At 34.2% G+C, this 20,501-nt stretch overlaps 1 protein-coding gene across 1 annotated transcript in view; it reads left to right on the forward strand.

The window, feature by feature from the left end:
• The window catches only part of ATR (ATR serine/threonine kinase), a 105,366-nt gene that overhangs the window by 11,845 nt on the left and 73,020 nt on the right, over positions 1-20,501 (forward strand). Inside the window, exons 4-18 of the mRNA XM_061194588.1 lie at positions 385-1,262; positions 2,097-2,275; positions 2,891-3,082; positions 4,144-4,337; positions 4,830-4,982; positions 5,699-5,891; positions 6,124-6,386; positions 7,688-7,878; positions 8,035-8,135; positions 8,329-8,500; positions 9,123-9,293; positions 10,890-11,084; positions 12,894-13,079; positions 17,441-17,533; positions 19,035-19,165. Coding sequence (XP_061050571.1) covers positions 385-1,262; positions 2,097-2,275; positions 2,891-3,082; positions 4,144-4,337; positions 4,830-4,982; positions 5,699-5,891; positions 6,124-6,386; positions 7,688-7,878; positions 8,035-8,135; positions 8,329-8,500; positions 9,123-9,293; positions 10,890-11,084; positions 12,894-13,079; positions 17,441-17,533; positions 19,035-19,165 — 3,292 coding nt within the window. The remainder of the gene's footprint in view (positions 1-384; positions 1,263-2,096; positions 2,276-2,890; positions 3,083-4,143; positions 4,338-4,829; positions 4,983-5,698; positions 5,892-6,123; positions 6,387-7,687; positions 7,879-8,034; positions 8,136-8,328; positions 8,501-9,122; positions 9,294-10,889; positions 11,085-12,893; positions 13,080-17,440; positions 17,534-19,034; positions 19,166-20,501) is intronic.

Genomic DNA, 20,501 nt, shown 5'->3' on the forward strand with positions numbered 1-20,501 from the left:
TATTTGTTGAAGGAGTGATAATTACTATTTACTGAGCCTTTATTTAACTTGAGGCACTATGCTGAGAATTTCAAATATATTATCTTACTTGATCAGGGTAGCATATAAAGTAGGTGTCATTATTCCCCTTTCATAGATGAAGTTACAGAAGTTTAGAGAAATGAAAAGTTCACACGACTGATAAGTGGAGAGCTAGGAACTTGTCTGACGCCAAATTTGGTATTCTAAATTATTATAATATGTTTCCATTGTGTAAGCGATGTTTTAGACTATTTTGTTAGTGAAGTTTACACTTTAAAAATAAATCGTCAAGCATTTAGCAAATTGATTGGCACGCTGATGTATTTATTTATTTATTATCTTTTTTGTTTGTTTATTTCAAAGAATTCAGTAACTGGATCATAACAAGGCTTCTGCGGATTGCAGCAACTCCATCCTGTCACATGTTACACAAAAAAATCTGTGAAGTCATCTGCTCATTATTATTTCTTTTTAAAAGCAAGAGTCCTGCCATTTTTGGAGTACTGACGAAGGAATTATTACATCTTTTTGAAGATTTGATTTACCTCCACGAAAGAGATGCAACGGGACACTTTGTGGAATGGCCAGTGGTAGTTAGCCGATTTTTAAGTCAATTAGATGAACATGTAGGATATTTACAACCAGCTCCTTTGCAGTTCATGAACATGCAAAATTTAGAGTTTATCGAAGTCACTTTATTAACGGTTCTTATTCGTATTATTGCAATTGTGTTTTTTAGAAGGCAAGAACTCTTACTTTGGAGGATAGTTTGTGTTCTGCTACAGTATGGTAGTCCAAAAGTTAAATCCTTAGCAATTAGCCTTTTAACTGAACTCTTTGAGCTTGGAGGACTACCAGCACAACCAGCCAGCACTTTTTTCAGCTCATTTTTGGAATTATTAAAACACCTTGTAGAAATGGATGCTGACCAATTGAAACTCTATGAAGAGCCGTTATCAAAACTGATAAAGACACTATTCCCCTTTGAAGCAGAAGCTTATAGAAATGTTGAGCCTGTCTATTTAAATATGCTGCTAGAAAAGCTCTGTGTCATGTTTGAAGATGGTGTGCTTTTGCAGCTTAAGTCTGATTTGCTAAAAGCAGCTTTGTGCCATTTACTGCAGTATTTCCTTAGATATGTGCCAGCTGGGTATGAATCTGCTTTACAAGTCAGGAAGGTTTATGTGAGAAATATTTGTAGAGCTCTTGTGGATCTGCTTGGAGTTCAGGTAGATGCAGAGGTAAGTCATTTTTAAGGTTACTTGTTAAGCATGTAATTTGTTCTTAATTTAAGTGTATGCATATATGCAAGATTAATAATGAGAAAATAAAATATCTTTAATAATGTACATTCAGAATGGGATGATTTTTATAATCTACTTTGGCTTCCTATTATGGATTTTTAATTTGATTTTAGAAACATTTGTGCACTACATTGGTAATGAACTGCCAATGGAGTTTTAAAGTAGAGTTTGTGAAGTGTAAACATGTTTGTTGCATTATTAATTAAAAAGGGGCCAGTTATCACCTTCATTGCAAAAACTTTGAGCACTCACATAGATTTTTCTTTGACAGGTTATAATCAATCACTTCTAGAAAACCTATAGGTATATAGTACTAGTCATGCCAAATTATGCCTTTTTTTTCTATTTGAACTGTGGGAGACAGTCAGTACAATAAAATAGATATACAATAAATTGATTAAATATTTTAGTTTATTTTATCTGTAAGTCTTGCTAGATTTGTAGTATGAAAGAAGTTAGTAATTCCCTTGTAGAATTTTTCTTTGTGGCATTTTGGTCTAGGGAAAAACAGGTTATAGAGAGAAAGATTTGTCTTAGGCCTTCTAAGACTATAGACCATAGTTCTAGATATAGAACTATACATATGTCGATGTATAGACTGTGAAATAATATATAGATTAACTTAGGTTTTTGTTTTGTCTTTGTTTTGTCTGATGAGACTCTGAAAATAATTTACCTTATTTGACATCTTAATACCTAATGCATTTTTGCTGTCTATGAATAATATAAACTTATTTTCTAAGAATTAGTTTTTTATTTTTGCTTTCTCAGTATTTGTTGGGCCCACTTTATGCAGCCTTAAAAATGGAAAGTATGGAAATCATTGAGGAGGTTCAGTGCCAAATTCAACAGGAAAACCTCAGCAGTAATAGCGATGGAGTATCACCCAAAAGGCGTCGACTCAGCTCATCTCTTAACTCTTCCAAAAGAGCACCAAAACAGACAGAGGAGTATGACCCTCATTCAGTTTGTATTTAGCCACTTAATAAAACTTTAGTCACTTAAAAATCATCTTTACATAAGTGCTTTGACTTAAATACACAAAGAACATTTGTTCTTTCTATAGGTAGTCAAAGGAATGCTTAAAATATCTTAATAGTGCTTGTAGTCTATTCTAGTATAAAAGATTTCATGGCTAAATATGGTTACTTAAAAGACTTTTTTAAGTCTTTACTTGCCTAATTTAACTTTTAATACATGAAAAATCTCTGAGACTTTACATCTATCAGCAATTTAAAAAATGTTAACAAACTATCTTTTTGTAATGTAGCCAAAGAATTCCCATGCTTCAGCCAACTATAAAAGTTGTTTTAAATTTCAATAGTTGTAGGGTCCCTGGCAGTCCAGTGGTTAGGACTCGGCGCTTTCACTGCCGTGGCCCAGGTTCAGTCCCTGGTTGGGGAACTAAGATCCCAGAAGCCGCACAGCGTGGCCAAAAAAAAAAAAATTTCAGTAGTTGCCATTACATGCTATCTTTTGTTTTAAATATTTTTCATATGTGAGCAAAATTATATAAATTCATATGAATATGAATATCTTTATACTCCTGTTATAATTAATTACAGAATTAAACATGTGGATATGAACAAAAAGAGCATATTATGGAGTGCACTGATACAGAAGGCTGAGTCCCTTCAGGTTTTCCTTGAATTCAATAACCTGAAGAATCCTGTTATTGAGACTTTAGAAGGAATCGCTGTCATCCTACAACTGACTGCTCTGTGTACTGTTCATTGTTCTCATCAAAACATGGACTGGTAAAACAACTTGTATTTTCTGGGTGGGTTTTGTGTAATAAATTTGAATTTATTGTTTTGGAAGACCTCTTTATTCACTTGATTTTTGTGACCTTAGAACACAAACATTTCAGTGAAATAGAAATTTTTTTTTTGAGCACCTGCTAAATGCCAGATACTGTGTTAGGTACTATACATACCTTATTTAATCTTTACAACAGTTCTGTGAAGTAAATGCTATTATGTCCACTTTACACACTAGAAATTGAGGCTCAGAGAAATTGAGGCTCGTTTTTGTCTGAAGCCTAAACTAACTTTCCTGGGCAGAAAAGTAGAACACATTTTTATACAACTCAGAAGCCAGTGCTCTTCTAGCCAAACGTTTCCTCAGGAGAACTTTGCCCTTTGATCATAAAAGTAGGAATCTAAAACTCATTAGAGGTATATTTTCAGTTTAGTATTCTTAATATAGGCTAATTATCAGAAGAAACAAAGTGCGAACCCTCTCTGAAGATTTAGTCTTATTTTTACTGCCACATTATAGACCAACACTCTTTGTTAATTTTTTACATAATCATTTATTCTGTATTTTCTGACTCTTAACTAGCTAATACAAAGTTATGAAGGAGATTTTAAAGAAACTATATTAATTCAGATTGCATTAAATTTGGAATTTGAGATAACTTGAAGGAATAGCTAATTAGGTTGAAGTCTGCCTTTCTCGTATAATTAAGAAACGGTTTACACAGGCATATCTTCTGTTATTTTAAAGCCTGGTGGTGTCACATTTAAGTATCATAGATTAGCTTTACCAAATCCTGAGTGATTTAGGCATAAAGGGATTAAACTTAAAATAATGGGCTCAGTAGTTGTGGCACACAGGCTTAGTTGCTCCACGGCATGTGGGATCTTCCCAGACCAGGACTCGAACCCGTGTCCCCTGCATTGGCAGGCAGATTCTTAATCGCTGCACCACCAGGGAAGTCCCATACTCAAAGTTTCTTTTGGCTTACTACGATACTAGTTTTGACTATAACAAAATTCATTTTAATTCTATGTCCTAAAAAATGTTTTAACTGCAGCTGCTGTGATTTCAAGGACTGTCAACAGAAATGTAAGAAGAAACCTTCAGTAGTGATAACTTGGATGTCTTTGGATTTTTACACAAAAGTGCTTAAGAGCTGCAGGACTTTGTTAGAATCTGTTCAGAAACCTGACCTGGAGACAATTATTGACAAAGTGGTAAAAATATATGATGCTTTGATGTATATTCAAGGTGAGTACAAAAAACCAATAGATCAAAATAACCTTAAAAGGTAATCAGTATAGAAATAGGTTTTCTCTTTTGCCTAAGGCTTAAATATGCAATTGTTGGGAATACCCAAAAGTTTTTTCCTGATTTCAGTTCTATTAAGCTTATCAGTAATTTGTAAGTTCTAAATTTATTTGTCTAACATTTTGATTTATTCTTTTTCAGTCAATAGAAACTATTTATAACTTTAAAAGTTTTGATTTGAGAATCTGAAGAATGCTATGATTCTTCTCCTAAAAAACATATAAATGCATATTTTTATAAAGTCACATTTAATTCCTTTGGATTCACAGACCTCAGAACATCATCTCTTGTTAAGAACCCCTGTTTATTGAATGTTTGCTGTAATTCCACTTGTAAAAGATGTTTAGAATGTCTTTTTTTTATTGAAAGAAGACACAGGTAAATATGATTAAAGAAAAGGTATAATTAATCACCTATTGTGTATTTCTGTAGTAAAAACTTCATTTGAAGATCATATCCTGGAAGACTTATGTGGAATGCTCTCGCTTCCATGGATTTGTTCCCATTCTGATGATGGCTCTTTAAAGTTGACCACATTTGCCACCAGTCTTCTAACAGTAAGCCAGAGGATTTCAGATAGCTACTGTAAGTGGTCACAAAATTCTATATGTGTGATTTGTTTTCTTTTCATTTATCTCTATATAGGACTTCTAACACTTATCATTTCTATTTTTTCAATAATTACAAGAGAAGGTACATTTTTTAATAACTTAAAAAGAAGGAGTTAGACTTCGAATAAATTGTAGGATTTGTACATCCTCAACTCTATTCTGCCAACATTGTTCTCCAAAGATGTCATTCCAGTTTATATTTCTGTTAGCAGAATATGTGAGTTCCTGTTGTTTCATATCCTCACCAGCACTTGGCATTGTCAAATTTTAAAATTTTTGTTATCTTAAAAAAAAAAAAGAGGGAATTCCTTGGCGGTCCAGTGGTTAAGACTCCGTGCTCTCACTGCAGAAGGCCCAGGTTCGATCCCTGGTCAGGGAGCTAAAATCCCACAAGCCACGCAGTGCGGCTTAAAAAAAAAACAGAAAGAATGTCAGAGACATAACTACCTAAACAAACATATGTTTTTTGCTATCTGATGGGTGTTTCAATTTGGATTTCCCTGATTATCTAGTAAGATTGGGCATAGACCTTTTTTAGTGCACATGCTTTATTTTTGGAAAAGGAGCTTTTAATTAAATACTATATGTATTTTAAATGTTATTTGACTTTACAGCAAAGAATACATATATATGTATATATATATAAAATTAACACTTAGAAATCTTGATTAATAGACTTAATTTTTTCAGCACCACAGGCACAGTCACGATGCGTATTTCTTCTAACTCTTTTTCCAAGAAGAATATACCTTGAGTGGAGAACAGCAGTTTACAGCTGGGCCCTGCAGAGCTCCCATGAAGTAATCCGGACAAGTTGTATTAATGGATTTTTTATCTTATTACAGCAGCAGAATTCTTGTAACAGAGTTCCCAAGATTCTTATGTATGTATTAATATTTTAATTTGAATATACAACTTGATTGGACAGATATCATATATGCAAATTTATGTTTATTGCTGGGTATATAGAGCTAACATTGCTTGTAGTTTTAGAATTAAAAATTTTTTCCTTCTACCCTTTGTTTTACCAGTACTTTTGCCTCAAATTAAACAAGACTATTTAGACCACAAAATTAAGCAAGAAGGTTTAGTACTTTTTGGTTTTTTCCCCATAGAGATAAAGTCAAAGATGATTCTGACATTGTCAAGAAAGAATTTGCATCTATACTTGGTCAGCTTGTCTGTACACTTCATGGCATGTTTTATTTGACAAGTTCTTTATCAGAACCTTTCTCTGAACATAGACGTATTGACCTTTTATGTAAGAGCCTAAAAGTCACTTCTCAACATGAATGTTCATCTTCTCGACTAAAAGCGTCTGTTTGCAAGCCATTCCTTTTCCTACTGAAAAAAAAATTACCTAGTCCTGTGAAACTTGGTGAGTGGTTTGTTATGATTTATTTAATATTTTAAAGCCTATTTAAGCTCTGTTTTTAAAATCAGTGGTGGAATTAGGCTAAAGCCTTAAAAAATTAGACTTGCTTGATAGAGTCAATGCTTATGTAATGATCATTCATAAAAGGGATGTCTGGTATTAGACTGTATCACAGAACTAACAATGGAAGTAATTTTTAGATTTTCTAAATGCTTTTGTGATTTGACAGTGTAATGGGGCGTACCTGATGTTTGGTTCAATATTGTGAGGTTCAGTATTCTGTATCCTCTTCAGTGATCCCAGGGACCTTCTTAATGTGTCCCTTGCCACTACTTTGGACCTTCAGAACTTCAAATAGTTAGATACTTTGCCCAGCTGAGGAGTATGGATTGTATCTTTGCCGCTTTCCGATGGTAATGGTGTATGAACTTGTTGGGAGCATGAGATTTATACACATACTTGGAAGATTGCTTTGTTTGGGTAATAAATTACAACTTGTCCTCAAGTTTTCAAAACAATGTATGATAGGTGATTTCTAGGACTCCCTAAATCTAGTAATGTAATGTAATGTAATATAAGATTAACAGGGACTGCCCTGGTGGTCCAGTGGTAAAAAACCTGCCTTACAGTGTAGGGCACGCAGGTTTGATCCCTGGTCAGGGAACTAAGATCCCACACCCGCGGGGCAACTAAGCCCCTGCGCCACAGCTACTGAGCTCGCGCGCCCTGGAGCCTGCACACAACAACTAGAGAGAGAAAACCCGTACGCCACAACTAGAGAGAAGCCTGTGCACCACAACGAAGAGCCCGAGCACTGCAATGAAAGATCCCGCGTGCCGCAACTAAGACCTGACGCAGCCAAAAATAAACAAAATAAATAAATAATAAATAAATCTTTAAAAACAAAATAAGATTAACAGTAAGGCTAAGCTTGCCCTTAATTCAGTTCTTTAGATTAGTGAAATGTGCTTTTAAATCTCTCCCAGTAATATAATGATCTACAAAATCTAAGTGACTAGTCATTTTAAAACTTTAAAGAATTCTAGAATTTATTTTAGATTTAAATTATGTATAACTTTTACTAAGTAAAAGTAAATTTATAAGTATTCAGTTTTATAAGTACTCAGTATTTATTCGTTTTAATCCTCCACAATTCTGTGTGCTTTACAAATTTAAACACTAAATATTGACTTTATAAGACAACTTAGCATTCTTTGTAGTATATTATTTATTGACAGTATTTTTATAGTAAAACTTTTCTGTTTACTGTGTTAAATTAAGTATTATATGCTTTTGCCCTTTAGCTTTCATAGATAATCTGTATCATCTTTGTAAGCACCTTGATTTTAGAGAAGATGAAACAGATGTAAAAATGGTTCTTGGAACTTTATTAAATTTAATGGAAGATCCAGACAAGGATGTTAGAGTGGCTTTTAGTGGAAATATCAAGCATATATTGGAATCCTTGGATGCTGAAGATGGATTTATAAAAGAGGTTGATGATTTTTATTTTAAATTTAAATTTTATTTTATTTTACTTTATTTTTATTTGTATTTTATTAAAATTTTATTTTATTTAAATTTTATTTTTCTGTGTTTTCATAAACCTGGCTTTAAAAATTTCTTTAACTAGTTAATTTTATTGCTCTAGCTTTTTGTCTTAAGAATGAAAGAAGCATATACACATGCTCAGATCTCAAGAAATAATGAGTTGAAGGATACCTTGATTCTTACAACAGGGGATATTGGAAGGTATGTTTGGCAGCTATTGTATACTTCCTCATTTATTTTGGCCATTTTCCTTTTTTGTTTGCCTGCTGTTAGAAATGGTGATATGAGAGATGTGATGTTATAGGAAGAAGTATGATATCAGTATGCATTTATTTGTGGATTTCCATTTATTTTCAAAACTTTGATGATAACTTTTTTTTTTTAATAATTTTAGGGCAGCAAAAGGGGATTTGGTACCTTTTGCACTCTTGCACTTATTGCATTGTTTATTATCCAAGTCAGCATCTGTCTCTGGAGCAGCATACACAGAAATTAGAGCTCTGGTTGCAGCTAAAAGTGTTAAACTGCAAAACTTTTTCAGCCAGTATAAGAAACCCATCTGTCAGGTGAGAGTCAGCATTGACCTTGACTATAGGAAATAGCATTACTTTGCAAAAGTTAAAAAAAGAACACATATATGTTTTACTTTTCTTGCTTTAAAAGAGAGGTATTTTTAAAAATGGTTTATTTAAAAGAACCTAAATCTCATCATTTTTATATTTTCATATCTTGGTCTGAAGATATTGTTTATAAATGGGAGAGGGGAAAAATCATCTTATAATAATTATTACGCTCTATTGTTAATCTGTTAAGAGAAGCCTTTCTGTATTAGCCTTTCTTTTAGTGATAATAAACTTTTTTATGCCTTGATATTATGGATAAGGCACTTTGTTTTAAAAAAGGTTGATTCAGGCTGAAAAGTAAGGATATGTTAAAATACAGGCTTTGCACTGTGTTAGTGGTGTAATCCTTAGCAAAATATTCAAGTTTCTTAACTAAGCCTGGTTACTTCATCTGTAAAAGGGAGTATGTACATAATCTACCTCATTAAGGTTGTTACAAAAATTAAATGAACTAATTTAGGTAATATGTTTAGAACACTGTCTGATACTGTCCTTTATGTTAACTGAAAACATATTAGTTAAATGTTCTTCCTTGTGTGAAAACTAATAAATCATTTTGCTTTAGTTTTTGGTAGAATCCCTCCACTCCAGTCAGATGACAGTGCTTCCTAGTACTCCATGCCAGAATGCTGAGATGAGGAAACAAGATGTGGCTCACCAGAGAGAAATGGCTTTAAATACCTTGTCTGAAATTGCCAATGTTTTTGACTTTCCTGATCTTAATCGTTTCCTTACTGTAAGTTGCAAAGTATAGTTGACTTAATTGAGGTTTTCAATTTAATATTTTGTGTTTATTCCATTCTAGATTTTTTTAAAGAAAATCTGGCAAGTACAATGTAGACCATAGATTTTCAAATTTGCATGTTTTCCTTTGACTTTGATATGATAATATTACTTATGTTATAAAAGTGAAATATGTGTTGATTTGAGTCATTGCTCTATAAAGTTAGCTATCTTGAAAGGTTCATACTATTTAATTAATGCTAATTAATTCAGTTTACTGAGCCCTTATGTCTTTAGTGCTATGATTGGTTCCATTGGTAATGGAAAGTCTAATATGATCTTACCTACCCCTAAGGAGTTGGAGTAATATAGTACAAACTAGTGCTATAGATGACCTGTGAATTCAGATGATAGAGTTTGTAGTACGGAATAGTTTGGGAAGCCTTTGAAAAGTCATTAGTGGGGCTGAGGTTTGAAAGCTGGATGGTGTAGATTATCTTCTTATGTTTTCCCGAAGGCAAAGTTTATTATTCTTAGTTAATATTATAATAGTGATCCATGCAGAATTTTTCTCTACAGTATTATCATATTTTAACAAACTTAAATTGCATGTAAATTGGACAAATCCTAGAAGGAAATATGATACTATACACTGAGGACCACAAAGATATTTTTACCTTTTCCCTCAGTAGTTCCATCTGGGAGCCCCAAAGCACAGATGTTTATTGCAACATTTTCCAAGTAGCAAATAGACAAAACCCGGAGAAGAAACTAAGTGTCTAATATTTAGGTCCTAGAATATTATGTACCTTAACATAATAATTATAAATACTTTAGAGAAACTACCTTATAATGTCTTAACAGTCTTAACAGGATTAATATTAAGTTGAAAGGCATAACACAAATAAGGTTTAAGTGTCTCTGAGGGCAGGGCCTGAGTGTTATTTGCTGTCACATCTTCAGTGCCTAGGATAGTGGCTGACATGTAGTAGTTGTTCATTAGATACATAATAAATGAAAGACCAACCATTTTATGTTTGGAATTTTGTGTATTATTTTATGAATGAGATCTTAAAGGAAACAGACCAAAATCAAAGTAGATTGTTGCCATGTTGGAATGGTGGGTGTGTTAAAAAGGTTTTCTTTAATATTGCAGCATCAACTTTTTAATTTAAAAAATTAAAAATATTGTATTTATGGCTACTCTTGCTTATTGTCTAAATACTATAGTTAGGTCAAATAATAAATCAGGCTTGGAACCACTGCCTTAAGAGCATGAGTACATTTTAACACATATTCATGAGAAATTATTTTCTTTGCTACTTGTACATTAGCTTATTTATTGTCTGTCTCTCCCCCTCTGCAGTGTAAACTCTGTGCCATCAGGGCCCTTGTCTATTTTTTCACTGCTGTATCTGAAGTGCCTGAATCATAGTAGATGCTCGTTAAATATGTGTTGAATGAATAAATGGTATATCTGAATTCAGATATGTTGTATGTGGACTCCAAATTTGTGTGGCATTTTTAATTATTTTTGAACATAGCTTATATGAATATTTTATCACCTGGACAAATGTACTTTTTAGTAATTGTAGTGTTTCTTTTTCAGAGAACATTACAAGTTCTGCTACCTGACCTTGCTGCCAAAGCAAGCCCTGCAGCTTCTGCTCTCATTCGAACTTTAGGAAAACAATTAAATGTCAATCGTAGAGAGATTTTAATAAATAATTTCAAGTATATTTTTTCCCATTTGGTCTGTTCCTGTTCCAAGGATGAATTAGAACGTGCCCTTCATTATCTAAAGGTAATTGAATATTTGTTTGTATTTTAGTCTTTTGTTTAAATTAGCATTATAGGAAAGCTGTTGTGACATTCTTGTAGGAAATAGAGTGAGTAGTTTATAGTCTATCCGTAGTTTATAGTCTATCCTAGGGTAATATAAGTTCAAATGGTACGTAAATAAGCTTTGCCCTGGGCCAAAGGAGAGTATTAAATAGAATTATTCTTTTGTTATATTCTTTGATTGTTTTACCATAATGGTATATGATAGGTAGTCATCCATTCGTGGATCAGATTCTCAGCTAATTTCATTTTATTTTTTTTAAATTTTATTTATTTATTTATTTTTATTTTGGCTGTGCCGGGTCTTAGTTGGGGCATGCGGGATCTTCACTGTGGCATGCAGACTTCCTAGTTGCAGCGTGCAGACTTCTTAGTTGCGGCATGTGGGCTTCTTATTTACAGCACATGGACTCTTAGTTGTGGCATGCATGTGGGATCTAGTTCCCCGACTGGGGATCAAACCTGGGCCCCCTGCATTTGGGAGCACGGAGTCCTTCCCACTGGACCACCAGGGAAGTCCCAGCTAATTTCATTTTAGAATTTATTAATTGATTGGAGCTGTAAAATGACTAATGATATGCAAGTAATTACATCTATTGGAAGAGGCAGTATCCTTCAACTGTAGTACAATGTCAGCACTGAGTTTAGTTACTTAGTGCTCTGATTACAGTTTGGCCCAGTTTCTTGCTAGTTTTCAAATTTAAAATTATAGCTTGTGCTTCTTTTTTTGGTGTTATAGTAGCAACAATATCTGAGGAATAAGAGGCTACATGGGAACAAGAGAACCTGTCAGATATGCATATGTAACTTTACTGTTTTTCTCTGATGTTAATTTATTTCACATATTTCATGATATGCCAGCTATGGATCTCTTTGCACATGAGACTTTTTTTTTTTTTTCAAATTTATTTATTTATTTATATTTATTTTTGGCTGTGTTGGGTCTTCGTTTCTGTGCGAGGGCTTTCTCTAGTTGCGGCGAGCGGGGGCCACTCTTCATCGCGGTGCGCGGGCCTCTCACTATCGCGGCGTCTCTTGTTGCGGAGCACAGGCTCCAGACGCGCAGGCTCAGTAGTTGTGGCTCACGGGCCCAGTTGCTCCGCGGCATCACATGAGACTTTTTGAATATTGAGTGTATTTATTCATTTTGAGAAAGAAAATCTTTATTGTAAAGGTGGAATGATGATAACATTTCAGTGCTTCTTACTACATGTCAGAAACTTTGCTAAACAATTTTTATGGATCATTTCACTTGGATAACTCCTCACAGTTACCCAGTGAGATAAAAGTACTATTTTTCCATTTGATAGATGAGAAAACTAAGGCAGAGAAAGGTCAGATTAGGTTACTTGTCTAAGTCACAGCACAACTAATAAATGATAAAGCTGGAATTTAAATATCAGCAGTCTGACCAGAAAGACTGTGCTCTGAGCCACTGATTTTCCTGTCAGGGTTACATTTCCATGAATAATGAGTGGATGACATCTTGAACCTTTATAGAAAACTAGACTCCCTTTTTAAATTTTTATTTCAAAATAAAGTCTGATCACTTGTTTTCATTACCTGTAACCGATGGCAGACCTACCAGGAGAAATCAAGGTCAGAATCCTTTTCCAATGACTTTTTTATATCATTAGTAATTCTTGTCACCTGATCTAGAGCTCCTGATTAACTAATAGTGTATTAAAATCAGTATACTTATTTCCAAGATATTAGTATGGAGAAAAAAAACCCTTTTTAAAAAAATTTTTGAAATGTGTCTTTGGGTTAGAATGAAACAGAAATTGAACTCGGGAGCCTGTTGAGACAAGATTTCCAAGGACTGCATAATGAATTATTGCTACGTATTGGAGAACACTATCAACAGGTTTTCAATGGTTTGTCAATACTTGCCTCATTTGCATCTGGTGATGATCCGTATCAGGGCCCAAGAGATATCACGTCACCCGAACTAATGGTAAGGAATATGTTGTATGGGTTTTTTGCTTGGTTTTTCTCCTTTTTGTAGCTTAATTATGAAATTGGAGAAACAGTGTTTTATATATTTTCCAAATGCTAGAGATTTATTTAAATTTTCAATTGGGGTTTTTATTTTGAAAAGGGTGATGATTTAAATTGCATGGTCACAGCGTACATATTAGCATTGAAAAATATGCATTTTCAAATGATCTTAGATTTTATTTTTTCATTGGGTAAAAATGTTCATTTTTCTTCACCGCTTTTTCACTGTAGATTGGAGTGCGTTTGTAGCTCCCCCCGCTAACCCTTCCGTGGCATGACATGCTAACTTTATCACTTCTAACTATATTTAAATCCATTGTTGGATTTAAGATAAGTTAGAAAGTATGTTATTCCTTTTTGTCTTTCCTTGTCTTAAATTTGTATCTGAAATCATCTTACTATTTTATTTCTTCACCTGAAAAAGACATAAATCCTGAGGCTTACTATTTTTTCTTTTGATTGCTTTCATTCTTTCAAGAGACTCAAATTTTGCTGATATTTCGCTGATATTTTGACTATCAGCAAAATATCTTGAGAGATTTCTATCTCTGCTTTCTCATTTCCCATTCGTTCTTTAGCTTATTCTAGCCTGACTCTGTTCTAAATATTCTACTGAAATTCTCGTCTTGTCAAGGTCAAAAACAGTCTTCCTGCTATCAAATCTAATGGTCACTTCTCTTTTCCTATCTTATTTGGCTTCCAGTAGCATTCAGTACAACTGACCATCCTTTCTTATGTGGCATCTGTGACACTGCATTTTCTTGATTTTCTTTTTGCTTCGCTGTCTACTCATTCTTTTTTTAAAAATTTATTTTATTGAAGTATAGTTGATTTACAATGTTGTGTTAATTTCTGCTGTATAGCAAAGTGATTCAGTTAACATATATATATTCTTTTTCATAGTCCTTTCCATTATGGTTTATTACAGGATACTGAATATAGTTCCCTGTGCTATACAGTAGGACCTTGTCGTTTATCCATTCTATATATAATAGTTTGCATCTGCTAATCCCAAACTCCCAATCTATCCCTCCCCCACCCCTCCCCCTTGGCAACCACAGGTCTGTTCTCTATGTCTGTGAGTCTGTTTCTGTTTGGTTGATAAAGTTCATTTGTGTCATATTTTAGATTCCACATATAAGTGATAGCATATGGTATTTGTCTTTCTCTTTCTGACTTATTTCACATAGTAGTCACATAGTATGATAATCCCTTGGTTCATCCATGTTGCTGCAAATGGCATTATTTCATTCTTTTTTATGGCTGAGTAGGATTCCATTGTATATATGTACCACATCTTCTTTATCCATTCATCTGTTGATTGTCCACTCATTCTTTTTTTTTCTTTTTTTTGTCCACTCATTCTTAATCTTTACTTTATCTACTTTATCCTCTAAATGTTAGATTGATTCAGTACTGTGTAATTGGGTCTTTTTCTCTATAAATATTCTCTCTTTAAATGAGAGAGAATCTGAATTCATCTGGTCCTGTAATATGATTTATGTTTTGTTGATTTCATAGTGGAAATTCTAGTCCAGACCTCTCTTGAGCTTTGGACTTTTGGGCTTATGCAAGTTAGGTCCTGGGAGGAAACAGATGGCATACACAAAAATGTTTCACTGAAAAGAATTTAATGAAGGGACTATTTTCATTGATATGGGCAAGGTTAAGAGAACCAGCAGGGAATGTTAAGGAACCCAGGGACTAGAAACGGCAGAAAACATATGCTCCCCTTAGTCCTGGGCAGGAAGAAATGGCGTTACCAGAGCCTGGTTGAGAGCTAGAACCATGGTGCGGGGGAAGGGCTCTCATTGTATATAACCACTGCCAGAACCACCTCACAACGCAGAGAGAGCAGGAAGTATAAATACCACACTCTCTCCTCCTGCCCTTTGTTCCCTTGTTGGTGCCTCCTGTTGACTGAATTTAGTGGGAAGCCAGAGGGAAAGATATCCTGAGTGATGAAATCTGGTTAGCCTCCTAGGCACAAAGCAAGGCAGAAAAGAGCAGAGAATGGATCTGAGGATGAGGGAAGATGGCAGATAGAGACTGTCCAGCTTCCTCTTTGTAATCTCTATTTGTCCGTCTTTTAAGCATCTCAAACAAGTCCAAACATTACATGTCCATTAAAAAATCTTTATTTTCCCTTTAACCTGTTTCTCTCACAGTCTTCCCTTCTCAGGAAATGGTACCAGTGTCTACCTAGAAGCTCAGTTGCTTCAAAACCTGGAAGGTATTCATGAGCCCTTCATTTCTTATATCCTTTAAAATTAAGTATCAACAAGTCCTTTCAAGTCTGGCCCCAAAATATATCTTTCCATCTCTGCCGCCACCACCCTTATACAAGTGACCATCATCTTTCTCCAGGAATACTGTAAAAACCTCCTAACAGTTCTCTCCTTTTGCTCTTCCTTTCCTGCATCTTTAATCAGTTATTTACACAGCATTTGAAGTACTCTTCTTACAACTTATACTCACATTATCCCCTGTCTAAATTTCTTCTATTGTTTTCATTGCTCTTATAAGGCTGTACGTGGTCTGCACATCTTTCCACCCTCATATTGTGCAACTTTTATCTTCCTTTCTCCCTGTATTTCAGCATTGTTTTGTTTGTGTTTCTTAAACATGTCAAGTTTTTTCCTGCTTCACAGCCTTTGCAGTACGTAGTTTCTTTACTTGGAATATTATCCTGGATCTTTTTCATTCTTTAGATCTCAGAGTTTCCTGATCACCCTATCTAAGTTCCTGATCACCTCATCCCAGTTCTCTCTCATGTGATCATGTTTATTTCTTTATAGCACTTGTCACAACCTTATGTACATATTTACTTGTTTAATGTCTTCTTCTCATATCAGTGTCCCATGTAAGCTAGTAGGGAGAGCTTATCTCGTACACCTGTACCTGACACAGTATTCTAGGCATACGTAATAAATATTTGGTGAGTGGCAGATGAACGAACTATTTGTCTAAATGTAAGAGCTTTAAAATTAGAATGTTGACACAGACTATGTGAGTATCATCTATATCTGCTTTTCATTTAAGAATGGGCTGGAACCATGTGATTAGTGAATTATGGCTTATTAAACCTAAGTTGAGTCTTAATCCAAATCAGAAGTTTGTAAATTAAATGTAATTTTAGGCTTTGGTAGAACAGGTGATTCTCTGTGCTTTGGAAGAGAAAAAAAGTTTATCCCAACATCTAACCTGGAGAACGTGTTGGACACCTAATTTCCTCTCTACTGTGAGGTAGTGCACACCCTTCTTACTGCCCCCTGACCCCAGCCTGGCAGTGTGTGTAACCTAGAGATACTTAAATTAGGTGCCTCAATGCCAAACAATGCAACTTTCTCCTGGAGTTGGAAAATATTCTAATTGCTACTTCTCCCCAGCACCCCCCCCCCTTTTTTTTTGGTCCCTTTTCTTGCCTATACATAAAGATTTTTAAAGAGGGGAAAATTCTTCTTTGCAGAGTACTCACATTCCCAGTTTTTAATAATACTAACTTAAGTTTATTTAACACTTACTATATTCTAAGTGCTTAACACGTGTTATTTTATTTAATCTCCACGACAACTCTATGCAGTTGGTGCTTTCATTGTCCCATCTTACAGACTCAGAGGAGCTAAGTAACTTATCCAGCATCAAATACTAGAAAGTGTCAAAACTGGGATTCAAACCCAGGTTTGGCTGATTTAAAGCCCGTACCCTCTCCTCTAGGACCCTTTTTCAAGAAAGAATTAACCCTGTCCACTTCAGGAGACCCAAAGTGCCACGGACAGTGATACCTAACCTGTAATTGTTGATACCCAAGGCTCGTACCCCTTTATTACTATTACATCAGGGGATATTGACCTCTATGTCAGACCTTCATTCTGGCAGGGTACCTGTTCCTTAATCAAGTACTTTTTCTTTTTTCCACCTTAGCTCTAAATGCTCTAGATAAGGACATTCACTTGTCTTTCTCTATTCTTCTTCTCCTTAAGATAAATACACTCTCCACTCTGGATGCTGACATGAGTCAGATCCTGAGAATCCCACCGTAGCTCAACTGTAATTCAAAAGCTTATGATTTTCTCACTGTACAGTACTATTTAATCATATTTTGATTGTAAATCAGTTTCACTAATTTTTAAAGTATTACATGTGAAAATATATGCTTTGGGAAAAATTTAATTCACCAACTGTTTATTTCCAATATTCTGTGTAGTTAGATAAAATAGAAATAATCTAAATAAATTGTTGGTTTATGAAATTTGATCTGTATAAAACTTATGTAGTACCTTTTTTATGTGGGTTTTTTTTTTTTTTTTCCCTTAGGCTGATTATTTGCAACCCAAGTTGTTGGGCATCTTGGCCTTTTTTAACATGCAGTTACTGAGCTCCAGTGTTGGCATTGAAGATAAGAAAATGGTAGGTGGTGATAGTTGAGTTGCAAAGTGCCAGAACAGAATTCATATAGAATATGCAGGAGACATGACTTCTCCTTCTAGCTGCAAACATTCAAAGATGAAAAATAATCAAACACATGATATTCTGTGTTCCTGAACAACTCACATAAGCTTTCGGGGAATCTAAAAAGAAAAATTATATCATTTACTGTTCTTTTGTTTATAAGGGACAGAAAACTCACCCAAACTGGCTTAAAGGAATTTGTTGGCTCTGTAACTAAAAGTGTAAGGATAATATAGCTTCGGGCATAGCTTGATTTTGGACACGGTGTTCTCAGAATTAACCACTTAGCTCAAATTCCTTTGGATTGGCTCTAACTTAAGTGCTAGGTGATGGCCCCAACAGCTTCAGGCTCACGTTGTCACAACATCTAGCTCAGTGGGAAGAAAAGAGACCAGCACTCCCTGATAGCTCAAACAGAAGTTGCATTACTGAATGCATTGGCCCAAATTGGTCTCATGTGAGTCATGGCCCATGGTGCTTCTGAATACCAAAAATGTTAAGTTATAGAAAGTAAAGTAACTTCAGTATTTGTCAGTGTATGTTTAAATGCATTTGGCACAGTGAAATTTCCTTACGATTGCTGTCACAATTGGTCACCCCTGGAAATTTTTGTCTGTAGATTGGGATAGAATTTTAGATACTGATTAAATTTCCCTTTTTATTGGTCTCCACTCTTCAATCAGTAAAATTATAATAAAAGCCCATGAAGGGAAGCTTTTATTTCAGTCTGTACTCCCTTTCTCTTAATTAATTAACCTCTAAAAATTTCAGCAACCAATACTTGTCCTTTTGGTGTCAACTGGTAAATTTAATCCCCCAAATAACTTCTGTCTATGTGAAATCTTTCTTACTGTTATCCCAAGTGAGAGAATAACCTCAAATCTAAGAAAACTAAAGTTTGTTTTAAACCATAAAGAGTTTGCGTATTTTGGCACATAGTTAAGGTTGACTGGAGAGTTTCTTTACCCCTTCATTAGAATCTGGAGCTATTCATACAAGTCTGATTCTGTATTCCACACCAATAAAAATGTGTGTATTATTTTCTGAGTATGTCATTAGTTACCTATTTGTTTTATTACTAAAGTAGAGCATGTTGAATTTAGTACCATTAGGAAAAAAATGCATGTGCTGCATAGCAGTTCGGGATGGATATGAAGAAGATTAAACAATAGGTATTATATTCATAATAAATTTGAAAATTACTGCTTAAGAGGACCACCAGAACCAAAATAACAAATCACCTTCAAAGAGGGAAAAAAAAAAGAACTCAACTCGTGTTTTTCAAATTTATAACTCTTACATAAGCACTTGGACAAAATCAACTGCCAACATTTATTAGACCTTGTGTTGCCAGAGAATAGGTACTCTGAGATTAGTGTGGGAAACACTTGTCCTTAGGGCTCATCTGCTCCTGCCAGCTTCTTTATGGCTTTATTTTGAAGCCCTGCTTACTTTATAGGCCTTGAACAGTTTGATGTCTTTGATGAAATTAATGGGACCCAAACATGTCAGTTCTGTGAGGGTGAAGATGATGACCACGCTGAGAACTGGCCTTCGTTTCAAGGATGATTTTCCTGAATTGTGTTGCAGGTAAATGACTGCCTGAGTTCATTAGATTTTTTGCATTTCCCAATAGCACTAACTTGATTTCTTATCTCTTTGAGGGAATTTGTGTTCAAACCAGAAATAAGAAATAGTTAAGATAGAAAGGCTATTTGTATTGAAAAGGGAATGTGTTTCCTTCTTTAAAAACATTTTTCTGTGAAGTATTTTAATATACTAGGAAATAGAATAATATAATGAACCCCTATATACCCGTTTCCCAGCCTCAGTAGTTATCAATATTGTTAATCTTATTTAATCTTTCCACCTCTACCTTTTTTATTGTTACTTGGAATGTTTTAAAGAAAACCCAGTATCATATCATTGTACTTCTAAATATACCTCAGATGTATCTAGAGGATAAGGACATTTAAAAAAATATATAACCATCATAAATTATTATACTTAGCAGAACTAATAGGAATTCCTTAATATCATCTAAAATTCAGCTTTCCCCAATTGTCTCAAAGATGTTTTTTCCCAAAGATGTTGGTTTGCTTGAATTAGAATCCACATAAGATACACATGTCACACATTTGGTTGTTTGACCCCCTAAGTAACTCTTACAAATAGATGCATCCCTTAAGTCTCCCCTCCACATTTCTTTTAGGCCACTGAGATTTTGGCATGTAGGATTTAGCTGATTGCTAATTTAATTTAATTTCAGTAATACTGCTAACAATAAAACTACTGAATGCAGTTTAAGCTTCTGAAAGTTTCTTTTTGTTCTTGACTATATTTTATTGGAGATGTACAGTCAGAGTAATATGTTTTACTATATTCAAAATCCTGTGATAAACCATAATGGAAAAGAATATTAAAAAGAATTTTAAAAAATAATATGTTTTAAAGTCATGTGAAATAATTCTTTCCTGTATAGCTGTGCCATCTACTTGGTATTATTAGGTTCAGTTTAAGTTTGCTTAAAATTTTTAGAGGTTTCTTTTTCCTTCTATTTTATATAATTTAAAAATCATATAAAACATTTACTTTGTCCCAAATTCAAATTTGTGTAACAAGTTACACTCAGAGAATCTAGCCTTCATTCCTGAATTGCTAAAAATAGATGTGTCTATTTTAGTTTATTTAGTATAATCCCCCCCTTTCTAAAAGTATAAGCAAATGCACACTTACTCACAGATACTTTTTTTTTCATGTTAACCCTGCGCCAAAAGGTAGCATATTATAAGCATTGTTTTTCACCTTGCTTTTTTGACTTAGTGTATTATAGAGATCACTCTGTTTGAGTGTACAGTACTCATCTTTATTCCATTTTTACAGCTGCCTTGTAATCTTTTTGCTTGTATGTATCATTGTTCATCTA

Source organism: Eubalaena glacialis, chromosome 6 (assembly GCF_028564815.1).
Source record: "Eubalaena glacialis isolate mEubGla1 chromosome 6, mEubGla1.1.hap2.+ XY, whole genome shotgun sequence".
NCBI classification, from domain to species: domain Eukaryota; kingdom Metazoa; phylum Chordata; class Mammalia; order Artiodactyla; family Balaenidae; genus Eubalaena; species Eubalaena glacialis.